The sequence below is a fragment of the Enhydra lutris genome, unplaced genomic scaffold (assembly GCF_002288905.1).
Source record: "Enhydra lutris kenyoni isolate GAN:26980312 unplaced genomic scaffold, ASM228890v2 scaffoldscaffold8, whole genome shotgun sequence".
NCBI classification, from domain to species: Eukaryota; Metazoa; Chordata; class Mammalia; order Carnivora; family Mustelidae; genus Enhydra; species Enhydra lutris.
In genome coordinates, this window is record NW_019154092.1 from 13,557,767 (window position 1) to 13,582,038 (window position 24,272).

The 24,272-nt window shown below is 39.4% G+C and overlaps 2 protein-coding genes across 4 annotated transcripts in view; one reads left to right on the forward strand and one right to left on the reverse strand.

Moving 5' to 3' along the window:
* Positions 1-1,728: 1,728 nt before the first annotated feature.
* On the reverse strand, positions 1,729-12,568 carry LOC111142542 (myosin regulatory light polypeptide 9). Of its 3 annotated transcripts, none has more exons than XM_022495801.1 (4): positions 12,316-12,568; positions 6,271-6,469; positions 5,670-5,831; positions 1,729-2,225 (listed from the first exon to the last, which is right to left on the reverse strand). In XM_022495801.1, exons 2-4 carry the CDS (start codon positions 6,452-6,454, stop codon positions 2,053-2,055), a joined length of 519 nt encoding a protein of 172 aa, XP_022351509.1. In that variant the 5' UTR covers positions 6,455-6,469; positions 12,316-12,568; the 3' UTR covers positions 1,729-2,052. The 3 variants fall into 3 exon arrangements, with proteins under 3 accessions (XP_022351509.1, XP_022351510.1, XP_022351511.1); XM_022495802.1 differs by lacking the exon at positions 12,316-12,568 and adding an exon at positions 11,062-11,090; XM_022495803.1 differs by lacking the exon at positions 12,316-12,568 and adding an exon at positions 7,552-7,601.
* Positions 12,569-12,604: 36 nt separating this feature from the next.
* Positions 12,605-24,272, forward strand: part of LOC111142541 (myomesin 1) — a 153,958-nt gene continuing 142,290 nt past the window's right edge. The window contains exons 1-4 of the mRNA XM_022495800.1: positions 12,605-12,655; positions 21,316-21,609; positions 22,088-22,194; positions 22,498-22,591. The gene's annotated coding sequence lies outside the window, so the exon portion shown is untranslated. The remainder of the gene's footprint in view (positions 12,656-21,315; positions 21,610-22,087; positions 22,195-22,497; positions 22,592-24,272) is intronic.

Genomic DNA, 24,272 nt, shown 5'->3' on the forward strand with positions numbered 1-24,272 from the left:
GAATATGATTTTACTAGTCTCATATGGTTTGGCTTTCTCCCTTTTCCCTCCAGTAGCACTCATCACTTCCTGCTCTTGAGTTCTACGCTCCTTGACTGACTTAAACTTGGACCCTGGAGTCCAGTGATAATATAATCATAAGCAGGTGAATAAGGGACGCTACCGCAGTAGGCTGGTTTCATGAGAACTTTGGAATGTAGGACTTTCTTCATGGAGACTGGTTTTTTAGTCAAATCCATGGTGGAGTTAGATGCTTTAGTCTTTTCTTGGCAATTATCTTTACTTAAGTAAAACCTAGTTACTGTGTTAGAGAATGCTGTTACCATATTAGGAGACTTATTTCATGCATGGAGACCATTCACTATTCCTAATGGAAGCTGATTCTTTGAGCAGTTATTTGAAATGAAGGGGATACTGCAAGAGCACATTTTAGTAGATGAGACCACATTGTTTCTGTAGTGGAAACAATGTTATTTGGAAATTTATTAAAAACCTAAGTGACACATGTTTTCAGTTGAAATGGAAATTCAATTCAACAAACAAGATTTTAGCATCATGGCTATGAGCCTAGGAAAAATATATTTTGCTTAACTCACTGAATGAAATTCAGAAACACATAAAAGGCAACAAGTTAAGGGAGGTGCTAAGATTCTAATCTTGAAGGGTGCAGAAGCAGTCTTATTACTGGTCTTTCTACTTCTGCTCTATAAAGTTGGCTGCACCAGATTAAAGGATCTAGCTCACCTATCCTGTTGAATGCAAAGGTCTGCTGCCTTGAAGGCATTCAGTAATTGTTTATTGAATGAGGTAATGGCTTTGTCTGAGGATAGTCTTATTAATAGTAGCATAAAACATAAAGTTGTTAGAGTAATTGTCAATTACTCATTTTTGTAGGCCATCAGCCCTTCTCAGCCAGCTTTTTCTTGCAACATTTCAAGGTCTTTTTAAATTCATGAATATTTGAAAGTTAGATTTTTGAAGCCTAAAGCAAATGAAACTCTATCACTTCCTGATTAACTTTGAAACAGTCCTGCATTTCTGCAAATAGCAGAAGTTATTTTTAGGGCTGAAATAATGATCTCACTTTCCCAGGCATGTAGCTTCAGCTGTTTTGATTGTGGGCAGGTCAGGAATGTCCAAAATTCATACATGGCCTCATGGTGACTCTCTGCATAAACAAACATGGTATTTCAAGAGGGACCGTTGTATTAAAAAAGAAACTACATGCAATAAAAAATACTGGATTGTATTTCCAACATTTTGAAATACAATACAAAAAAATCTTCTTGGTAAGAAACATTCCATAGAAACTTTTGGGCCTAAAATAGTTTAAAAATTAGGACAAATTAAAATTACACTCAGTGGCCTGGTCTAATTTTAAATGACATCAAGTAATGCACAAAAGCTTACAACAGATAAGGAGGGATGTTGACAGGTATGTTAAATTTTAGGGTTTAAAGCTACCAAAGCTAGCATGTCTATGCAAATTCTATAGAAAATTATTTTTAAAACTGAAAGACAAAGTACAGGAACCCCGATTAAGGCAGTTAAAACTGGATTTCTTTGGGAGGGGGAGGAATATATAGTAGAGAGAGGATTGTTAGGGAAACTGGAAGGAATAATGGAGAGGTCTAACAACCATATCATTTTCTAGGATTTGTCTCATTTACCCTTCCTTAGAAGATGCAACTAACAAAAGCCGATTTTGGTAAATAAGTTTTAAACAAGTAAGTTTTTATCATAAAGTTTAATTTGGTTCAGAAAAAATTGACTGAATAACTTTCTCTGAAAAAATATACTGACTCTGTGTAGACTGCAGTTATTTTGGGAGGGGGCTGGTAAGTTAAATTGCCCTTTTTCTATTCTGAAAATCATAAAAAATCCCATTTCCAGTCTGATTATAGAGATGCATGTGCCCAAAATGGCTGAGAATAAATACAACAAGAAAGGCAAAAGCTGCAAAGCTCAGGGCATGCAACAGACTCTAAGAGAAAGTCTCAGAAATACCCAAAGTGGCAACAAGGAACGTTTGGCTGGAATCTGAAGTTCTTTTCAGTCATCTTTGTCTTTTGCTCCATGTTTAAGGATGCGTGTGAACTCAATATAATTGAAATTTCCCTTTTTGTCGATAGGCGCTTCTCTGTACAGCTCATCCACCTCCTCGTCTGTAAACCTATCTCCCATGGTTGTCAGCAGCTCTCTCAGGTAATCTTCCTGGATGGTGCCTAAAGAAGAAAGAACTGGGGATCAGAATACATACTACTCCAAGGATTACAAGGAACATCTACACTTGAGCAAGTGTATAGTTCATGTTAAGAACTACAAACATGCAAATATAGGAAATATGGGCTCTTCACATGCTTAAGCCAGCCTCAGCAGACAGCTGCCTAGCTCTATAATCCTGCTCTGCTCTATCAACTTCTGTCCCCAATCTTCGTAATAGGGCCTAAACCTACACCTAAACAACAATAAAGTACAATATTGAGGAATCTAAGCCTCAGGGTTCCTTAAAGTAGCATGAATGTTTACAGTTAGTCTTTTTTTTTTTTTTCTCTTTTCTTAAAGTAAGCTCTATGGCCAATGTGGGGCACCCCTGGCCACACTTATTCTGTAAGCAAGTAACACTGAATACCATTATCATAAACATCAATAAAGTGCTTCAGTAGAAAGAATACTGAGTCTTGAGGTCCAATTTTTTGTATTCAAGATTTTATTTTTAAGTAATCTCTACATCCCGGGTGGGGCTCTAACTTACACCCTGAGATGAAGAGTCACATGCTCTACTGACTGAGCCAGCCAGTTTTAACAGATAGTTTTAACAAGTTATGTTACTACAGGCATTTCACTTTATCTCTGACTGTAGGTTGTTGGTTTTTTTTTAATATGTACAAAGAGATTTTTAATGTTTTTTTCTTTTTTACAAATCTAATTTAAACTTTATAACAAATACGGCCTGGCCTGGGTGTGTAAAAACATCTGAGTATATATCTGAGCATTAACTGTCGCAGACACTGGGCTAGGATTTGGGGAGGTGGAATGCTGAGTCAAAAGATGTGCTTTTTACTCTGGATTTGTAATATCAAGATTCTCATAAGATTGGATTATACATCTAAATCACCTAGGGAGCTTAAAAAAAAAAAAAAAAGTCCAGATGCCACTCTTGATTTATTATCTGGAATTGATTTTTTTTTTTTTTTAAAGATTTTAAAGATTTTATTTTTAAGTAATCTCTATACCCATGGGGCTCAAACTCATGAACCAGAGATCAAGAGTTGCACACTTTTCCAGCCAGGCACCCCACGGCATTGATATTTTTAAAAGGCTTCCCAGGTAATTCCCATCATGATGGAAAACCGCTAATGTACTAACACAAAGTTGACAAATGACCAAGCACAGAGATTTTTGAAATCCGTAACGTAAAAAGAAAACTCTGGTAATATTCTTGTATGTGAAATTAAGCTAAAACATTGACAATATATTCCTATAAAATGAGTTTTAAGTAGAAGGTCCATTCGCAAAAGAAACTCTAAACTTACAGGGTTTTTGCTAATTCCATTCTACATTTAAAAATGTTTCTCAAATGTTAGACTTGTAGTTTGTAGAAATAAATCATCTCCAACCATTCATTCAACCATCACATAAACCTATCGTCAACTATGTGTGAGGAGGTGAGGTAGGTGCTAAAAGGGGTTACAAAGATGGGAACCTAGCACTGTTGAAGACACAGAGCCATTGCTCTGAGTGTGGGGAGACTGTGATGATTGGGATTAAGTACACAACTAAAATAGAAGGTCAGGAAGAGAGATAATAAAATACTTCAGATGTGAAACGAAAGGAGAGGCTTCAAGTTTTCTTGGGACCAGGAGAAAACAGTATAAAAACATAAGTAAGACTCTATAAAGAATGTGATCACTGAGATGAGTTTGAATAGGTTAAGACATTTTACTCTTTTATGGCTTTATTCCCTTCCATTAAAAAAGTAGCAACTGCTCACAGTCAAAAACTCAATCAATACAGAAGTGCCTTTAGGAGGAAAAAAAGTAAGTTTCCTCTGCCTTTCCCTCCCCACACCCAATCCTTTCCAGGTGTAACTGTTAAGAATTTGAGTTTTAACGGGTCATGATCTCGGGGTCCTGGGATTGAGTCCCGCATCGGGCTCTCTGCTCAGCGGGGAGCCTGCTTCCCTCTCTCTCTCTCTGCCTGCCTCTCTGTCTACTTGTGATCTCTCTCTGTAAAATAAATAAATAAAATCTTTAAAAAAAAAAAAAAAGAATTTGAGTTTTAAGAGGGAAGAGAAGGTGGTATGAGGAAGGCACAGAAGAAGCAACGGTGGAGAGAAGTTAGGACAACAATGCATAGAAGAGCTTGGAAGTTGCGAAGATGATAGAATAGTCAAGGATGGTATACCTGAATAGACCTGATGAGGCCATACTGTGTGGAGACCATGCCACTTGGACTATTTCAGATAGTTCAAGTAGGGGCGCCTGGGTGACTCGGTTAAGAGTCCACCTCTTGATTCTGGCTCAGGTCATGATCTCGGGGTCATGGGATCGGGTCCCACATCCAGCTCCGCACTAGGCATGAAGCCTGCTTGAGATTTTCTCTCTCCCTCTCCCTTTGCCTTCCCCACCACCCCTCTTTCTCCCTCTCCCTCTCTAAAATAAAATAAGCTAAAATAAAATAGTTCAAGTGATATGTAACCAAAGGGTGTGCCTCCCTTCTCAAAAAACATGCAATGTGAGTCACTCCTTTACGTGTCCCTTATATGCACTTCTGCAAAAGGATCAAGCATTTACGTAGTTAACTTTTGTGTTTTGTTTTGTTTTTTTTTTAAAGATTTTATTTATTTATTTGACAGACAGAGACCACAGTAGGCAGAGAGGCAGGGAGAGAGAGAGGAGGAGGAAGCAGGCTCCCTGCTTAGCAGAGAGCCCGATGCGGGGCTCGATCCCAGGACCCTGAGATCATGACCTGAGCTGAAGGCAGAGGCTTTAACCCACTGAGCCACCCAGGCGCCCCTAACTTTTGGGGTTTTTTAAGAGTTAATTCTATGCCAGCAGTACGATAAGTACTTCATATATAAATTATCTCACTTCTTCATTTCATCCATACAAGAACTATGAGGTAGGTAATATTACTGCCCATTTTGTAGTTACAAAAACAGAGGCTTAGAGTTAAGTAACTTGCCCCAAATCACATAGCTATCATACAGAACAAGCATATGAAACCAGGGAGCATGATTCTAGAGCAAAAAGTTTAGATAACTAGATGTAAACAATCTGAGGGCTGAGAGGTACCTGATAAACAAATATAGGACTGTACTGGGGTCATGGCCTATAGCAATTCAAACTTTGTCCAAGATTGCTCTGGTGAAAGTTATTCATTCAACACAATTACAGAGAGACTAACCCTTGTGGAGTTATTCTAGTAAAAGGGTAACATAAGTTTCCTAGAGAAGTTCCAAATACACCTATTAAATTGTAAACTAAATATTTAGGGGTAGAGGCAGTAAAATGAGTGATTAACATGCCACAGGAAAAGCCTATCCCTAAAACAGGTATGGTATAAACCTGAGGGTATTATGTGATCATAGTTCAAGTTATTATATGTTTTAGTTACCACAACCAAAAATTAAATCACTTGGTAATTAAAGGTTACCTCAGACTTACCAGTTGCTTCTTCATCAAAGCAAGCGAAAGCATTTCTGATGACATCTTCCGGATCTGTGCCATTTAACTTTTCACCAAACATAGTGAGAAACATGGTAAAATTTATGGGCCCAGGAGCCTCATTCATCATGGCATCCAGATACTCATCAGTTGGATTTTTTCCTAAATAAAAAGGAGGGTCATAATTTTAATTACAGCACAAAATGCACCAAGTATTCAACATACTGAACATTTTGACATGAGAGATTATCATTTATACACTTTGCTGTTTGTATTCACAATAGTAAAACTTTGGGGAAAAGTCTTCTCAATGAATAAGGCCTGTATTAAGAGTCTAGAGATTGTATGCTATTCCACTGGGATGTTAGGAGGAATAATACTGTTGCTCTCATAATATCAGTGTTTACAACACACACATATAATACACTGGCCCCCAGCTCAATCCTGAGGCCTGGCCAGAAATTTGCAGGTGGTCCAAGGACCACACTTTGGGGAACAATGTTCCAGACTTTCAGTCTTGGTAAACTACAACATTATTAGATTGGTTTCACAGGCATTATAGAAATTCTATTTAGTCTTTAATATTAAAACTGATCATTACCTAAGGAGGCAAGCATATCATGCAAATCTTCCTTGTCAATGAAACCATCTCTGTTCTGATCAATCATGTTGAAGGCCTCTTTGAATTCCTGAATCTGTGACTGATCAAACATGGCAAATACGTTGGATGTTGCGCGCTGGGGGCGCTTCTTGGTGGTCTTGGTCTTTGCCCTTTTGCTCGACATGGTGGCGTTTAAATCCTAATTAGGAAGGGAAATGCAAAAAGAAAAAAAAAAAAGATTAACAGAAAGTAAACTGAATAAAACTTCCTGACAAGTCTGAGCTACTTAGAGATGTACCTAAGAACTACTCAGCAGAATAGTACCACTTAGCAAAAAAATCTCACTCAACTAATCAATACTATTACTTAAAAAACCAAACTAAAAAGAGAAAAACCAGACTCATGTTTTCAGTTTGCTCATCCTTAGTAGTCATGACATCTAATCAACAGCCCGTCACTAACTTCAAATTCCAGACTAAAACCAACATAAATTCAAAGCTCAGAGCCTATGAACAAGATTGTATGTCTCCCATACTGCTGAATAGCTAAAGTACTGATAACCAAATCTACTGGCTTAATAACAATAGAGAAAACAAGAAACAAAATAGAGGTACCCTGGGGAAACAGAACTGGTTCTATACTTCAGTGTTATGGCAGTACGAGGGAATACTAATTCATCTTCAGCAAGTCTATCCTGCAGCCCTAGCCTAAACTAGGTGTCCCACTCTAAGATGGACAGAAAAGTATGAAGGAAGACTAACTGATGGAATAGGTCTTCATCTCTTAATCTCCACTGTCAAATAGCATTCGTCCACTTGCAACTAACAATTTTAACTGTACCCTCCCTTCTGGAATCCAAGTAGTTTTAAAAATGTATTTGTTGAAAAGCTAACTGAAAAGTACAAAAAACTATGAATTCACCTATAATTTATTTCCACTCTATCCAAACCAATTTCTTGCACAGAGCCAAGCTAAATCACTTGAGGTGACTACATTCTCTAGACAAAAATCATAGCACAACAGTTTTTAAAGCTATTTAGTTCTTTTAAAGAAGTTTTAGAAAGTATTTTAAGAGCTATGGAAACAAACTTTGTTCTCCAATCCAAATTTATCCCCGTAAAATTTAAGTTAAAAATTAAAAAAAAAAAAAAAAAAAAAAGCCTAATAATACCTAAAATTGAAAAGGCAATTTTCCTTTCAACACTCAATCTTTAAAAGACTATAAAAATTCGCTTGGAGTGAAAAGCCATATAGCTATCAGATAACAAAATTTTACCGTACCATCCTTCAGAGCTGGGGTGGCGATGGTAGTCTGCAAAACCTCTACCAGCAAGACTAGGCCACTGTATTGAGTTATATTCTTCCAAGCAGGCCTAAAATAGGCACTCCTGATTTCACTTTCTGACTAGGACAATTTTAAAGCTTACGTTCTGAAAACAACATTTAGCTATGATGTAGCAAAACACTATGCCCTTGCTCTAAAAATAAATCTGTGGACTGCAAAGAATGAAGTACTACCTAGATCTCAGCACTGCAAAGTGACCTCAGAATACAATGGTTCCTATGAGCTTAAAGTTATTTCTTACATTCTTTTTTGATTATACCACATCACCCAGACTAAATTCAATTATAGAAATAATTAGAAAAGCTCTGCTTCAGATTTTTTTTTTAAAGCTAAATCTGTTCTCAGATTTTAGTAGGAAATTCCACAAAGGAGAGTCACAAATTCCAGGCTGTCCAACAGAGCACTCGGTGATATACTGGAATGCGGTTGTTGGTAAGATATACCCTACCCAACACAGAAGTTATGATATACACTCCTCCCCAATTAACAAGGTTTCTTTAATCACAATTTGGGAGGCTGCCTGTCATAATTTATCTGCACCATTCTTGAATGCTTATTATTCTGCAACACCTTTTGGGGGTAGTAAATACCATTATTATCTAAACTACATAGGGCTGTAATTTTTCCCTCTATTCTAAATGTACTTGCAAAAACTACAAAGAATTACAGTGCATATTATTCCTCCATCTCTTAACTGTATTCAAGGACTTGGGCGAGTGGCTGAGACCCAATGAGTGACACAGATTTACCAGTCCACCTTTTTAGTATTTTAGGCATGCCATGTCTTTGCAAACCAAAGCATGTCTTTAAAAATAGTCTGTTTTGACAACACTGTCTTCCCTTCATGAGGCAGGAATGCCAGTTATTTTAAGAACAAAGAAACTGATGAGAATTATAGGTCAAATGGTTGGCAGATTTTTTTAAACTATAAAACCTCGTAATATTAAATCTGGTGGGCATCCTCTAGGTACCTTTTAAAAACACTTAGTTTGCACTATAAAGTTATATATATTTATTTTAATTTTAAAGTATTTCCCATTAGTCTTTCTTTTATTTATTTTATTTTTCTTTTTTTAAAGATTTTATTTATTTACTTGACAGACAGAGATCACAAGTAGGCAGAGAGGCAGCAGAGAGAGAGAGGAAGGGAAACAGGCTCCATGTGGAGCAAAGGGCCCGATGCAGGGGCTCGATCCCAGGACCCTGGGATCATGACCCGAGCTGAAAGGAGGGGCTTAACCCTCTGAGCCACCCAGGCGCCCCCAATAGTCTTTCTTTTAATCATACGTTATTTAAATCTGTATTTCATTGTAAAATAGTTTGTAAAAATTATAACGTTTTTTGGGTTTTTTTGGTCAGCACTGACAGTGTCTCACAAAGAACTTTTCTTTAGCTCAATCAATACTTAATCATCAGTCTTTAATATGATCATTTAATTACATCAGTGTACATCAAGTACCAATAGTGTTAAATACTACTTAAGAATTAAGAATTAAGAAATGTAAGGAAGTGTCCTATCTTCAAGAAGCTTGAAATCTAGTTGGGGAAGCAACTCTAAAGAAATTAAATGATTGGTTAAACTTATGATATGAATCACAGTTTTCATTCCTGAAACAGGACTCTTAAGTTAAAATAATGTGTGACAATAATGAAAAATAAAGGTGGTAAATGATTATCAAATACTGTAAGCTGAGAAAGATCTTTTTTCTAAAAGATTGAGGAAGTGGGGAAAGACCTTGAAAAACCGTGTACCATTTAGGAGCTGCAAGACATCCTTAGAATTAAGAGATTCAGATAATAGTTTTAATTCTAACAAATTAAGGGAGTTAATTCTACCAAAACTGGTAGTATAATATTAGGCAAGTTACTACCTGGGCCTTTTTTTTTTTCCCAAGGAGACTGTGTTCTTGTATATTAGTTTATCTTCCACAGAAACCAGGAGCCTTCCAGCAATAGGCAGTTCAGCTTCACAGTAAGTTGCTCTAAAGGGAAGTGTGGGGTTTTTTCCCCTACCAAACTAAAAGTATGGGTGGAAGGGTGCCTGGGTGGCTAAGCTAGTTAAGCATCTGTCTTCGGCTCAGGTCATGATCCCGGGTCCTGGGACTGAGTCCCACGTAGGGTTCCCTGCTCAGTGGGGAGCCTGCTTCTCCCTCTCCCTCTGTGCCTCTCCCCACACCCCTCATGTACACGCATGTACTCTCTTTCTTGCTCACTTGCTCTATCTCGAATAAATAAAATCTTAAAAAAAAAATATATGGGTGGAATAAACACTGACGTAGAGGGACCCAAATAAGTGACAGTGCTATAATCCCAAAGAGCAGTTCACTTATGATATTATCACTGTCTTCCCTTCGGTATGATACTAGTTCGTTATCCACTTTTACTTTCCTCAAACGAGTGAGACTAACCCTCCTCATGTAACAAGCCTTCAGCAAATGCACAACTCCCACAGAAGTTTAGAAAGTTAAGGTAAGAAACACTGAAAATACTTCATGCATCAATGTAAGTATTCTTTATATAGGACGGGAAGATGTAGGCATCTGAGATTTTCAAGTTAAGAGTATTCTCATTCTAAGTAAGAGCCTGGAGTCTATTTTTGAAGCACTTAATGAAAGAGCTCTGGCGTGAAGACATATTTGTTGTATGAAACTTTAAAGCAGGGAAACTTTCAGTACAGGTGTCTATGAAATATGAAAGGATTTCAGATGCACAAGAAAGTGAATGAAACAGTCAGTGGTGGTCAAGAAGATTCAGTTTACAGATTTACAGGAGTATAATCTTGTTTTATTTATTTTTCTTTAAGATTTTATTTATTTGACAGAGAGAGAGATCACAAGTAGGCAGAGGGGCAGGCAGAGAGAGGGGGAAGCAGGCTCCTCGCTGAGCAGAGAGCCCAATGTGGGGCTTGATCCCAGGACCCTGGGATAGTGACCTGAGCCCAAGGCAGAGGCTTAACTCACTGGGCCACCCAGGTGCCCCTAACCTTGTTTTAAATCAGGAGAGGTAAGTGTCGGAACAATGTATTTTTGTGTGTGTGTGTGTGTGTGTGTGTGTGTGTGTGTGTGTGTGTGTGTTTTAGTTTGATCAAATAGGAAGAGACTCAATTCAGGGTTATGACAAAAGGAGGAATAAAAATCACATAAGGAAGATGTTACAATAGATTAAGTGGTAGAAGAGGCTTTTCCGACACATCAAGGGCAACCGGAAGATTTTTCAGCCTCTCTACATACTATGGTTTCATTTATAAATTGGTATTGATCCATACTAATATTAAGATTACTCTAGTTATAATCCTAGAATGTAACATTTATGAAGTGCTATTAAATGTAAAATAATCTAGAGGTTTTTTTCCTACAGAACAGACACTCAAACTGATCGTATTCTAGGAAAATATACATTCTTCAAGGAAAAACGCCCATCTTAGAAAACACTTCCTAGTGGCGCACCTGGGTGGCTCAGTCAATTAAGTGTCTGACTCTTGATTTCAGCTCAGGTCTCAATCTCAGGGTCTTGAGTTCAAGCCCTGGAGGGGTTCCACACTGGGCCTGGAGCCTACTTAAAGAAAAACAAAACAAAACAAACAAAAACACTTCCTAGCGTGATAGCATGTAGTATCCAGACCAAATCTCCTGTTTCATTTAATCAATGTACTTTATCCTCAAGCTAAGCATGTGATTTTTTGGAGCCAACCGCAGTTTTAAAAAAATACATTTTCAGGCTGGTGCTTCCTTTCCAAATGAACCAAGTTTTCACTTCCTACGCAAACTTCCGGTTGAAGGTAGGATTAGATCTCAGACTGCCACACCCAAAGTTCTTAGCGTTTGACAATGGCAATTAAGTTTTCAGGGTTAACTTGCCAGTAAAGCCTCACTCTTGAAAATGGAAAGCTTTTCTGGTTAAGTTTTACCAAAAGCCTTCCAAAACATAAAACAAACAGTAGGTATTTTAAGAAATACTCTCTCCTTTCGTCTTCAGATATAAAACATTTTGCATTTAGCTTAAAATCTCAACTGAATCCTTATTTCTGTTCCCAAGTTCTGTTTAGAAATAAATTCTTTCATATACCTACTCAACTACTGTAAAAGGAAATATTTCGGTAAACTGACATAACCCAAAGTCTCCATCCAAAAGGAATTTGGTGTTGCATTTTGGAGTTTTCTCAAGCTGCAAACTACACCCCTAACCCCTTTGTAAAATATCATTTAAGAAAAGTTCTAATCATAGAAGTGGATGCTGAGCTGAGGAAATTGCTAATTTGAGTTGGTTATTCCTACTAAACGTAGCTACACAGCTGCAACAACAGCTGCAGCGTGGGGAACAATGGGCTTCGGATTTTGCGCAAACTCTCTTGAATCGGGCAAGTTTACGTTAGAAACTAAACTTAGTGCTGGAGTCAGCGCCGCAGGACTCGGGTTTCGCAGGCCCGGCTGTCGCTGGAGATCGCGGCGCCAGCGAGCTAAGTCACACTTGCCGAGCTCCAAGTTTGGGCAAAGGGACAAAGTTCGCGCCTCGGTATTTCCGGGCGTGACTTCGATCCCGGAGTTCGCCGATGAGCCCGGAACCAGGGAACCCGCCAGTACACCTGCCCAGGTGCGCTCCTGGCGCTGGCTGCCCGCCGCCAAGCCGCTGCCCACCCAGCCGCCCCGCGAAAATGGGTCGCCGGGATGGGTCTCACGCGCCGGATCGCGAGCACTACTCACCCTGCACAGCCGCGAGAATCCGAGCACTTGGGTAACCCCCTCGGCTGCCCTGGCTGCTGCTATCAACACTCTTCTACTCCCAGACCCCCTAAAACCAATACTTCCGGCCTTCGCTCAGCAAACCGGAAGGGAGCTCAGTCACCATTGTCGGCCGACAGAGTGGGCTAGACTTAATAGAAAGGGGACGGGTGGGGGGAGTTCGCAGTGTTCTGGAAGGGTGCAGTTTTGAATGAGTGCACGGGAAGGAGTATAAAGCGGGAAACTCCGAACACAAGTATTCTGTAGTGGTTCGTGTAATGGTTCGACCGAGTTTCTGTCTTTTTACACCTCCTCTTACAAGGTAAGCTTTTCTTTCCCCCTTTCCTGTTGGCAAATGGGTGAGCCTGTCCTGTAGGTCGGCCTCCCGGCACATTCCAGAGCACGGCCAGGGGCGGGGCCCGTTAGCCCAAGTCCTTTTAGGGACATCGCAGAGAGGGCTGCGCGGCCCACCTGACCCGCCCCCGCGCGGCTCCGGAACTACGGCCCCGGCCGCGGGCGGGCGGGTCGTGCGCGTGCGCGCGGGCCTCGCTCTTGGTCTGCCTCTCCGCCTGTGAGGCTTTCGGGTGGGAGGTTTAATCTCTGCCTACTATGCTGTCTTTTGAAGAGTCCCACCCCTCCTACACTGGAGCAAACCTTCGGAAGTCCCCAGGGCCCTCAGCCAAGCGGTCACTGTCTTTTTTTGGCCCAGACGGATTTCATGAGGTCACGAATGATGAAGAATTCCTCCCTCTTCAAAAACGTGGGCTGGTATTTTTCACACCCGAGCCCCGGTTAACAAGGAAAGACTGGATCTGACCAGGAAGGAAGACCGGTGACCGGCAAGAGCTAACTGAATCTTGCCCCTACTTCTCACTGTGATGCAGACCAGTGGCTTGGTGAAAATAGGAGTAAAAAGTCGGGCCTCTTTCTTTCTCAGCTCTCCTTTCTTTGGACAGCTTCTAACAATGCATCTTAATAAAGGAAAGCCCTCCCCAGTTCTGTCCTTTTCCGTCCAAGTCTGGTGAGGAAGACTGTGGTGCTGGTCACCTCAGCTCTTCTGAGCTCATCTATGACAGGAGTGAATTGGATCCGGTAACGCTGAGATCATCTCAGCACTAATTAAGTTCCAGGGCCTAGTTTGGCTCATGTGGCGAGAACAGTTCAGACTTGGGGTGGCCTATGGCTCTTGCCTCTCACTTGAATCACCCTGCTGAAAAGGAAGGTAAAAGCTGCTGAATAATATATTCTAAATATTAATTAACTATAGGTTCGAGGACCCCAGGAACATTTTATCTGTTAACCAATGGCATATTTCAAAGTTAACATTGAGGTAAAATCACTGAAAAATAAATGTCCTAATTCTATAGTGTGACTGACACAGTGATGATTAGTTTTCTGCACTGCCTTGATAATAAGAATAACTTGTTGTGCTGGTTAAGAATACAAAATACTGGTGCCTTACCTCCAACCTAATGATTCAGAATCTTCTAGAGCAAGTCCTGTGAAGCCATCTATTTAACTGGGGTCCTACGTTAATCTTACTGTGTGGGGACGCAGAACTAGATAGCTAGATAGCTTAGGGCCCAAGACTTACACAGTGACAAGGCCAACTCCAGATGGCTTGGTAGTAGGGAGCTGCAGTTTGGTTTTGGAGTTTGACTTGGGCAGCAGTGTGAGCACCCTGCAGTGTACTCACACCTCCACAGAGTGGTGGCCTGCCACCACTGAGAGCAGGAGCCTTACAAGTGCTGTCCTTATCTTTAACCCACAATGAAATGGGTAGTTTAGTGTTCTCAGTTCAAAAAGCAGCAGCTGGGACGCCTGGGTGGCTCAGTTGGTTAAGCAGCTGCCTTCGGCTCAGGTCATGATCCCAGCGTCCTGGGATCGAGTCCCACATCGGGCTCCTTGCTCGTCAGGGAGCCTGCTTCTCCCTCTGCCTCTGCCTGCCATTCTGTCTGCCTGTGCTCGCTCTCTCTCCCTCTCTCTCTCTGACAAATAAATAAATAAAAGATCTTTAAAAAGCAGCAGCATTCTTTGCTTCTATATTGTCAGATATGCTTGGTTTGTCTTCTTTCTTTCCACTCAGTCAACAGGTATTACACAGCAAATGCATTTCCAAGCAGTGTGGTAGGTATTATGGTTTATGCTATTTGAACTAGGGCATAGTTGCTACCTCTGGGATGGAGGGAGAGGGAGCAGAAAGGGTTGCAAATGCACAGGGAGTATCAGGGAACAGTTGTAAAACAGATCATTGCAGTGCAATTAAGTCAGGCCTTTAGAAGGAACACAAAGAAGGAAATAAACCTGTCTGGGGATTTGTGGAAGGTGGCCCCTAAAGGACTATTAAAAAGTCAATGGGGAAGGGCACCTGGCTGGCTCAGTCTCCAGAGCATGTGAGTCTTGATCTGGGGTTAAGAGTTCCAGCCCCATGTTGAGCATAGAGCTTACTTAAAAAAATAAAAAAGAAAAAAAAAGAAAAAGTAAAAGTTAAAAAAAAAAATCAGTGGGAAAGGAAAGGAGAGATTCCAAGCAAATGGAGGAGCATGATTGATTGTCTGAAGGTGATCAGTAGAACTGGCTGATTGAAGATGAACAGGAATGGTGTGGTCGGTGTTCATTCATTCATTTATTCATTCCATAAGTAACTCTGGATATATAAAGGTTAACAAGCCAGTGTGGAAAATAAAAATCTTAATAAAATGTTTTTCAAATTTCCATCTAGTGTACTGATACCTAGTTTTAATGATTGGACCCACTGCCAAAGACCTATGACTCCATGATGTCTCTGGTCTGAACCACACAGGAAACCTTTGCCCTTAGGTAACAATCTCCTTTTTACCTTACAACTAGAAGTTTAGAGACTTGGGTTCTTCATATCTTTCCTTTAGCCTACTGGGTAACACTGAGGGTGGGTCCCTCGGCTGCTCTGAGCCCCAATTTTCTGATTTGTAAAATGGGAATAACATCTGTCCTGCCAGTTTTATAGAATTTTCTGATTAAAAGAGATAGTTGATGTGAGAAGTCTTAAGTACAGAACAGTGGCTTTCAAACTTTTGATTGAAACTCAGTGTAAGAAATTTGTATCACTGGCATCTGGGTGGGCTCAGTTGATTAAGTGTCTCTGTTTGGTTCAGGTCATGATCTCAGGGTCCTGAGATCGAGCCCTGCATCGGGTTCCCTGCTTAGTGGGAAGCCTGCTACTCCCTCTCCCTCTGCCACTCCCCCTGCTTGTGCTCTCTCTCTCAAATAAACAAATAAAATCTTTAAAAAGAGAGAGAGAGATTTATATCACTAAGCATTATTTGAGTACCTATGATGTTTTCTATTCTGTGTCAATTTTATGTCATTTAACTTTAAAAAATGCTCCTTAAGGGGCACCTGGGTGGCTCAGTGGGTTAAAGCCTCTGCCTTCGGCTCAGGTCATGGTCCTAGTGTCCTGGGATCAAGCCCCACATCGGGCTCTGTGCTCTGCAGGGAGCCTGCTTCCACCTCTCTCTATCTGTCTGCTTCTCTGCCTACTTGTGATCTCTGTCTGTCAAATAAATAAATAAAATCTTAAAAAAAAAAAATGCTCCTTAAGACCCACCACATGTGAGTTTATGATCCACTAATGCAGAGGTTTTCAACCAGGGGCAACTTTTTTCCATAAGGGAATATTTGGCAATGTCTGGAGACATTTTTGATTTTCACAGCCAGGGAGCTGCTACTGGCATCTTGTGCAGAGAGGCCAAGAATACTGCTAGACATTCCACAACGTACAGGATGGCCCCCCACAGCAGAGCATTATTTGGCCCATAATGAGTAGTGCTGAGGTTGAGAAAACCTTGCATTAATGTTTCAGGAACTCAGAGTATATAGTATTTGATTCTTATGGGGTACTATAATTCTTAAAAGGACACTATTGCTCTTGCCTTGAGGTGAGGCTTTTTTGTGAGACCAGAGAAATCCAAAGGGAGAAAGAAAAGGAGTTCACATTAGTACATAACTATTATGTGCTAGGTATTCTACCAAAGTATTTTTATCATTTAGTTCTTACAACAACCCTGTGAGGTAGGTATTATTACCTCCATTTCACAGATTAGAAAACTAAGCTCAAATACTTTAATGATTTGCCAGTGTTACCCAAAGGACAATATGAGAACCAGGATTATAACTCTGGTCTCTGTGCTTGTCAGGGAATAGGACAGAAGGGAGGACTGGGGCCAGAATTTCTTATTCATGTATTCCTATCTTCTAGGATAGTGCCTAATTATCCATGAATGCCAGTAAATATTTGGTAACTGGTTATTTGTTCAAATGTACATAACTGGTAAATGGCCTAACCCAAAGCCCACATTTTATTTTACAATTCTGTGCTCTCTTTGGTTCAAGAAGGGAAACTCCTTACCTAAACAACAGGAAGCATGGCTGAATTAACCTTTAGCATTTACTGCCGAAGTTGGTAATTTCCTAGTGATCGCTTAAATTTTTATTGCATGTAAGAAAATTTTGAATGGTGAGAGACATGGCTTACATTCTGGTTTTGCCTACATAAATGGAATTCTAATCCTTTCTACACAAACTAGGATGTAACAAATTAGCATTAATCCAGGAAAACAGTAGGAGGAGCTCCTTTCTTTTAAATGAAGTTAAGACCTTTAAATTAATCTTTATGGAAATTAGTTTTAAAGCTCCAAAACTACAAATAAGTGTATTAAAAGGGTATAGAAATTTCTACCTAAAGAATTCCTTTAAAAATTAATTGCAATTATTTTAAAATTCAGGAATGGTATACAAGATAAATGAAATAGTGTGGAATTGAATTAAGAATATTTGGGGGGTGAGGTGCCTGTTTGGCTCAGTTGGTTAAGCTGCTGACTCTTGGTTTAGGCTCAGGTCATGATCTCGGGGTCCAGGGATTGAACCCCATGATCATTGAGCTCCGAGATCAGCAGGGAGCCTGCTTGAGAATTCGCTCTACCTGTCTGTCTCCCTTTGCCCCTCCCCCTGCTTGCATGTGCTCTTTTTTCTCTCTCTCAAATAAATACATAAATCTTTAAAAAAGAATATTTGGGAAAAGTTATTATTCCCATACTAATAAATTTGGAAAAAAGATAAATCCTTAGAAAAATTAAAATGCTAAAGAAGATTCAAGAAAAGAGAATATGAATAAACCAAACCAGGAGAAGAAATAAGATTTATCTAGAAAATAATTTACCTGACCCTGATAATTAAAGAAATGCTTCTCTAGTGATTAAAAGACAAATACAATATCACAAACTGTTTTGAAATATATAGCCTAATGATACTAATAATAATTTGTTAATGAATGAGTATAGTAACCAACTTATATTTGCTGAGTTAATCTTGTGAAGCAGATTTTTTATTAAATACTCCCAAATAAAGCCAATACTTAAAGCAAAAATTATGGCTTAGGTTTACTTCAGTCAATCCTTTAGTTTTCTAATCTGAAAAAGAGCATAATGATAGCATCTACTTTTGTCATCCACTGTGGGCATTAGGCGAAACAGTCCATATAAATTTCTCAGAGAAATATCAACTTTAGTTGTGTTAAGGCACTGAAATTTGGAGTTTGTAGAGTAGTTATTCTACCCTAACTAATACACCAATGCTTTGTCTACTCATCTGGAGGAAAACAAGCTGATTGGTCACAATTTAAGTAATGACCAAAGACCTCAAGTGGGCCCTTGATATTACCTCGATGCTCCTGCTCTCTTAGATGTCAGTTTTATAACTTTTGTTTCCTAGTACCTCCAATACCTTTTCTCCCATCCTTGCTCTCCATTGAGGACCTTATTTCTAAGTCACTGAGAAAAAACAGACACTCCCATAAGCTGTCACCACTGCATCTACCTACTGACCAGCATCTGTCCCCATATGTTGTCTTCTCCCTTTTCTTCTGTTAAATAGGGGAAGTACCCTCCTTGCTCCTATGGAAACCAGTTCTTCCATTTGCTAACTCCTGTTACTCCAGTGATTCTATCTTCTCCTGCATCACCAAGTTTTCTCTCTTTCTCTCTTTTGGATTATTCCCATCAATAGGTATGCAGTAATATATCCAATATGTAGCAGACAGAAACGTGGTTCCCCAAAGATGTCCATGTCCTAATCCCCAGAACCTGTGAATATGTTAGGTTACATGGCAAAGGGGAATTAAGGTTGCAGATGAAATTAAGGTTGCTAATGAGCTGACCTTAAAAGAGGAAGATGTCAATGTGAGTGACATCATAGCTGGAAAAGCAAGAAAACAGATTCTCCCCTAGAGCCTTTAGAAGGGAACATAGTCTTGCTGACACCTTCATTTTAGCCTAGTGAGATCCAAGGTGCAGTTTTAATGATAGAAGTGTAAGATAACTAAATTATATTGTCTTAAACCACTAGATTTGTGGTAATTTGTTACAGTAGCGATAGAAAATTAATATATTACAAACAAAAACAATAACAACAGAAAACCCTCTTCCTGGTGTACTTTCCTTCTCCAGCTATTGTCCTATTTCTTTGTTGACCTTTATAAAACTCCTTAAAAGAGTCACCTAGCTCCAATTCTCTCTTAAGCCCTCTTTATTTTTTTTATTTTTTTTAAGATTTTATTTATTTATTTGACAGAGATCGCAAGCAGGCAGAGAGGCAGGCAGAGAGAGGGGAGGAAGCAGGCTCCCCACTGAGCAGAGAACCTGATGCGGGGCTTGATCCCAGGACCCTGGGATCATGACCCGAGCCGAAGGCAGAGGCTTCAACCCACTGAGCCACCCAGGCGCCCCTCTTAAGCCCTCTTTAATAAGGCTTTTTTCCCCAAGCACTTCACCGACCATGTGCTTATCAAGGTCACCAAATGACCTTGTCATCCATGTCATCGTGGACAATTCTCAGTTTTCAAACAGATTTGACAAGGTGATCACTCCCTCACCTTTGAAACACTTTTCCTCTTCTTTCTAGGATGCCTCACTCTCCTGGTTTTCCTGGTTCCTTGTGGCACATTCCTTATGGCTACTCTTCAGTTTCCTTTGCCAATTCCTCCTAATTTCCCCAATTCCTCAGAGTAATTCAAGATTTAGTGTTTGCCTCTTTTTTCTGTCAATACTCCTTCCCTAACTGATCTCATTCATTTTCATGGCTTAAAATACTACTGAGGTACTGATTAATCTCAAGTATGAATCTTGGCCAAGACCTCTCTCTGCTCTGGATTCTAGACTTAGGATATAGTCACTTGACATCTCCACAAGGAGGTTTACTAGGCATCTAAAATTTCAGACTCCCAAATTGATCTTCTAACCTTACCTGTAAAACCTGCTCTTCCTGACATTTTCTCCATCTAGGTTAATGGCAATTTCATCCTTTAAGTTGCTCAGGCCAAAAATATTTTACTCATCTTTGTCACCTCTTTTTCTTTCCTAACTCTCATCCAATCTTTTAATCAAACCATCTCCAGGGTCTAGAACAGCAGTTAGCCAGACCTATTGATTAAGTCCTTCAAAACATGTCAATCTGATTATGTCCCACCACCCCTACTGCTACTATCCTAGTATAGGTATCAGGCCTGGATTTTGCAGTAGCCTTCTAACTGGTCTCCTTACTTCCATGTCCCCCTAAATTCTAGTTTCCACAGCCATAGACTCATCCTTCTAAAATAGAGATTAGATCATATCATTGTTCTGCTCAACACCGTCCAATGGTGTCTCAACTCAGTGAAAGCCAAATGCCTCTAAGCCCCCAAAACATCAGACTGAATGAACTTTCACTAATTGCTCAGCCATATTGATCAGGCTGTTTCTTGAAGGAGGTATTTTTCCTCTTCAACATCTTTGTGTTTGCTGTTCCTTTTGATTTCAGTGATCTTTCTTCTAATGTTTTCATTGCTTTCTCCCTTAGCTCTCTTGAGTCTTCACTTACCACCATCTCAGTAATGCCTTCTCTGGTCATTTAAGATTTCATCATTCTTTTTCCACCTACAGCATTCTCTTCTCTTGCTTTACTTTACTTTTACTACTGCATTTATTATCTCTGACATAAAACATACTTTTTTTTGTTTACTGCTTATTTTGCATACTAAATTCTGTGAAGACAAAATTTAGGGGATTGTTTTGTTTACTGAAGTATCCCAAAGCCCAGAACAGTAAGTAGCACATTACAGGCACTCACTAAGTAAAAATACATCTTGGGGGTGCCTGAGTGGCTCAGATGGTTGAGCATCTGCCTTTGGCTCAGGTCATGATCTTCAGGTCCTGGGATCCAGCCCCATGTCGGGCTCCCAGCTCAGCGAGGAGTCTACTTCTCACTCCCCCTCTGCCTCCCCACTGCTTGTGCTCTCTCTGTCTCTGTCTCTGTGTGTCTCTCAAATGAATAAATAAAAAAAAAATCTTAAAAAACCATTAAAAAATACATATTGAATGAATGAAGAATTGGAAGGTAGAATGTGAAGGGAAAATGGCAAAAATATGAGGCCTAAGAGGTAAGCAGAGACCATGTCCTGAATGACCTCTAAGCCATGTTTCTGAAGGTTAGTGGGATACCACTGATCTGCCTTACTTATGGGATTAATATGATCAGATTTGTATTTTTTAAAAATCGCTCTGATAATAGTATAGAGGATTATTAATAGAAGGTAGGCCTCAGAGAAGCAGGAATCAGGATTTCTGACAGATGGTAATGCCAGTCCCTGAGATAAGGAACATGAGGAAGAAATAACTTGGAAGGTAGTTATGGTGATGTTAGGAAATGACCATTATAGTTTTGGACATTTTGAGGTAGTGGGTTAGAAGATGGTACTGAGGCTTTCACCAAAATGTAGCACAAAGAGACAAAAAAGTAAAAATATAAAAGAGCTGTCAAAAGTTATGGAGGATGTACTGAGATAGTCCATTGTATATTTAATAGGAAATCCAGAGCAAGATAAAAATGATGGAAAATGATCTTAAAAGAGATAATGATTGAGAGTTTTCCAGAATTGAAAGAGAGTAAAAAATCTTTATAATCTTTATTCAGGTTGAAAGTACACTCCACATACGAACAGAAAAAATAGATCTGTACCAAGTCATGTCCCAGTGAAACTTTAGAACATCAAGAGTAAAAAGAGAACAGTACAAACCTGGAAACAGAGAAGAGACTGCCTGCAGCAGAAACAACAGTTAGTCGAGCAGCATACTTCGTCCAGCAACAATACATGCTGCAGGAGGGTCACTGATCCCTTCAAAGTGCTGAGAAGCTCCACCTGCTCCTCACACCATGTATGTGTGGAATCCGTGCACAGAACACTGACAGCTCTCTACAAAGAATTCGGTATGCTGGTCTCTCTAGAATCTTTCAGGTCTAGAGATTGGTCTCCTCTTCTCTTCTAATTCCTGAGGCGGAACATCATCTTAAGGGGTCGCAAAATCGATTTCATAATTGTGTAGCATATCCTGAATAGATATTCTGACAACTAATGTTTGCAGCCTTTGGGACATCTTCCAAAATTCTGGGATGACAGGATCTTCATATTTAACATCCTATTACACTGAAAAACATTAAATCACTTTGGATTGTTCTCTGCTTTTTCATGTGTGTTTGCTTGCTTTCCAACTAGCTTGAAAAACATACCCTCTATTAGTTTTACACTTGGTAAGTAGAAGTTTTTCAGTGTAACTTTTCACAATAATAATCAATTAATGGATTATTTATTGGGTACTTCCGATAAATCAGGCACTTGAAGTATCTTCTTAACATTACCTTTCAGTCGTTGCCGTGAAAGATGATGACTGTCACCTCTGTTTTGCAGATGAGGAACTTGAAGCTTAGAGAGATTAGTAACCTGCCCAAGGGGAAGAGAAGAAGCAGGAATCTAATGTGTGTCCTGAGCTTTCAGCCTCTATGCTGTATTGATCGGTAAAACATGCTAATTATTGATAAAAATGGTGGTGCTGGGGTGGCTCAGTCAGTTGAGTGGCTGCCTTCAGCTTGGGTCATGATCCCTGTGTCTGGGATCGAGCCCTGCATTGGGCTTCCTGCTCGGCGGAAAGCCTGCTTCTTCCTCTCCCTCTGCCTGCCACTCTGCCTACTTGTGCTCTCTCTCTATCTCTCTGTCAAATAAATAAATAAAATTTTTAAAAATTATAAAAACGATCATATTAATAATTTGGAGTGGGGATATTTGCCTGAAATGTTGACTTATTTTTTTGTTTTTCCCAGGAAAAGAAACTCTATGGTCTCTTGCACACTTTCCAGCAAGAGTTAATTCACTGAAATCAGTGCCTTGGGGCAGTATCTGTTTTGCCAGCCACCTGTAAGTATATTACAACTTTTGATTCTGAGTTCTTCTTTCTCCTGGAGAAAGAAGTTTCTGTTTTGTATAGATTGTCAACATTTAACACCGAATAACCTCCTTTTGCATAGATTCTGTTTTGCGTAGATTCTGTTTTATATAGACTGTCAATATTTAATACTGAATACCTCCTTTTGCATCATCCTGTGGAGTGCTGATTCCATAAGGCATTAGCTCACTGGTCTGACAGCACTACCCAATAATCCCTGAAAGACCAAAAAACCAGAAGTTAAATTTGAAGGGGCTTTTCCAAGATAATTTCTTGCTTCAGGAAGGTGAAAGAGGAAGGTGATAGGAAGGTACATATACTTCCCAAGGGTGCCACCTTCTGTTTTTATTTCCATGACCTTGTACAGTGCCAGTCATGTCATGTGTGTGCAGTGCAACCTAAGTTAAAACGGGGCTCCCCACTGGGCATGGAGTCTACTTAAAAAAAGAATTTAAAGTATTATTGGTATATAGTAAACCACACATATTCAAAATGTATAAATATCATTAGTTTTGACATGTGTACGCTTGTGAAATCTTCACCACACTCAAGCTCTTGAACATATCCATCACCCCCAAAGTTTCTTCATGCCCATTTGTAAAGCCTCATTCCTGACTCCTCCCACTTCTTACCTTACTCCACATTCAGGCAGTCACTTTCTGCTCCCTGTCACTATAATTTGGGCAAATAAAAGTTTTTGACCAGTGAAAGTATTACTGATTATAAGATTGATGGTTCCACTTTTATAAAAGTCAAAATGTAATGAAAGCAAGGAAAGAATTGAAATGGAAATGTTTTATCATAAATATGACAGATAAAAGCTTAATATCCAGAGTATTTCAAAAATTTAATAAAAAGGGTGTTTTATTTTGACTTGTTTGATAGCAAGAAGAGACACAGGCCAGTCAGCTCAAGAAAAAGGATGCCTATGTTAGGGATATACATGAACTGCATCTAAGCTGGAGAAATGCTGGAAACAGGTAGCTTCAGGTATTTGACTCTGGTTTTCCTTTCATGGGCCAAATTATTGTTCTCGGGTTAGGTCTCTACTTCTTTAAGCACATCTACTTAGTTTTTTCTTTACCAACTATCTTTCTCTGCTAGCCCTAGTTTCTAGTCCCTCATCATTTCAATTTATAGCTCCTCTGACTCTAGTATACACAAGCCAGCTCTTTGTTCAGCCTTTTTCACTTTTGCTCCTTCTGTTAAATGCATCGACACTCAACATTTCCGAATTCAAATTCTTAAGAGAGGAATGTGATTGACTTGGCTCACCATTTTGGACCAGGCCATACACAGCAAGTTGCTGGCCAGGATATTCATCAGTTACTTCTAGGTCTGAAATTATTATATTATATTATATTATATTATATTATATTATATTATTATATTATATTAACAGATTGATAATGCTCTCAAGAAAAATAATCATCTCCATGGCAAAGGTCAAAAGAGCTCACACATAGACAAAAACCAAATAGTTAGCTGACATTGAAAAAAATGTCGATTTTACAACTTTTTAGTGAACTTAAAAATAGCTCTGAGATAGATATATTTCACATCTGTTAAACTTGCTAATAAATTAAAACTATACATTGCAATATTGCTGTGGCAATGAAGAAAGAGTATATTCATATTTGGTAGATGACATTG

What these genes read in the sequence shown, in the direction of transcription:
- LOC111142542 (XM_022495803.1), bottom strand. An exon ending in TGATATGCTTGCCTCCTTAG is followed by an intron (nt 5,832 to 6,270) that starts GTAATGATCAGT and finishes CTTTTTATTTAG; the next exon opens with GAAAAAATCCAACTGATGAG. An exon ending in CTTTGATGAAGAAGCAACTG is followed by an intron (nt 2,226 to 5,669) that starts GTAAGTCTGAGG and finishes TTTCTTCTTTAG; the next exon opens with GCACCATCCAGGAAGATTAC.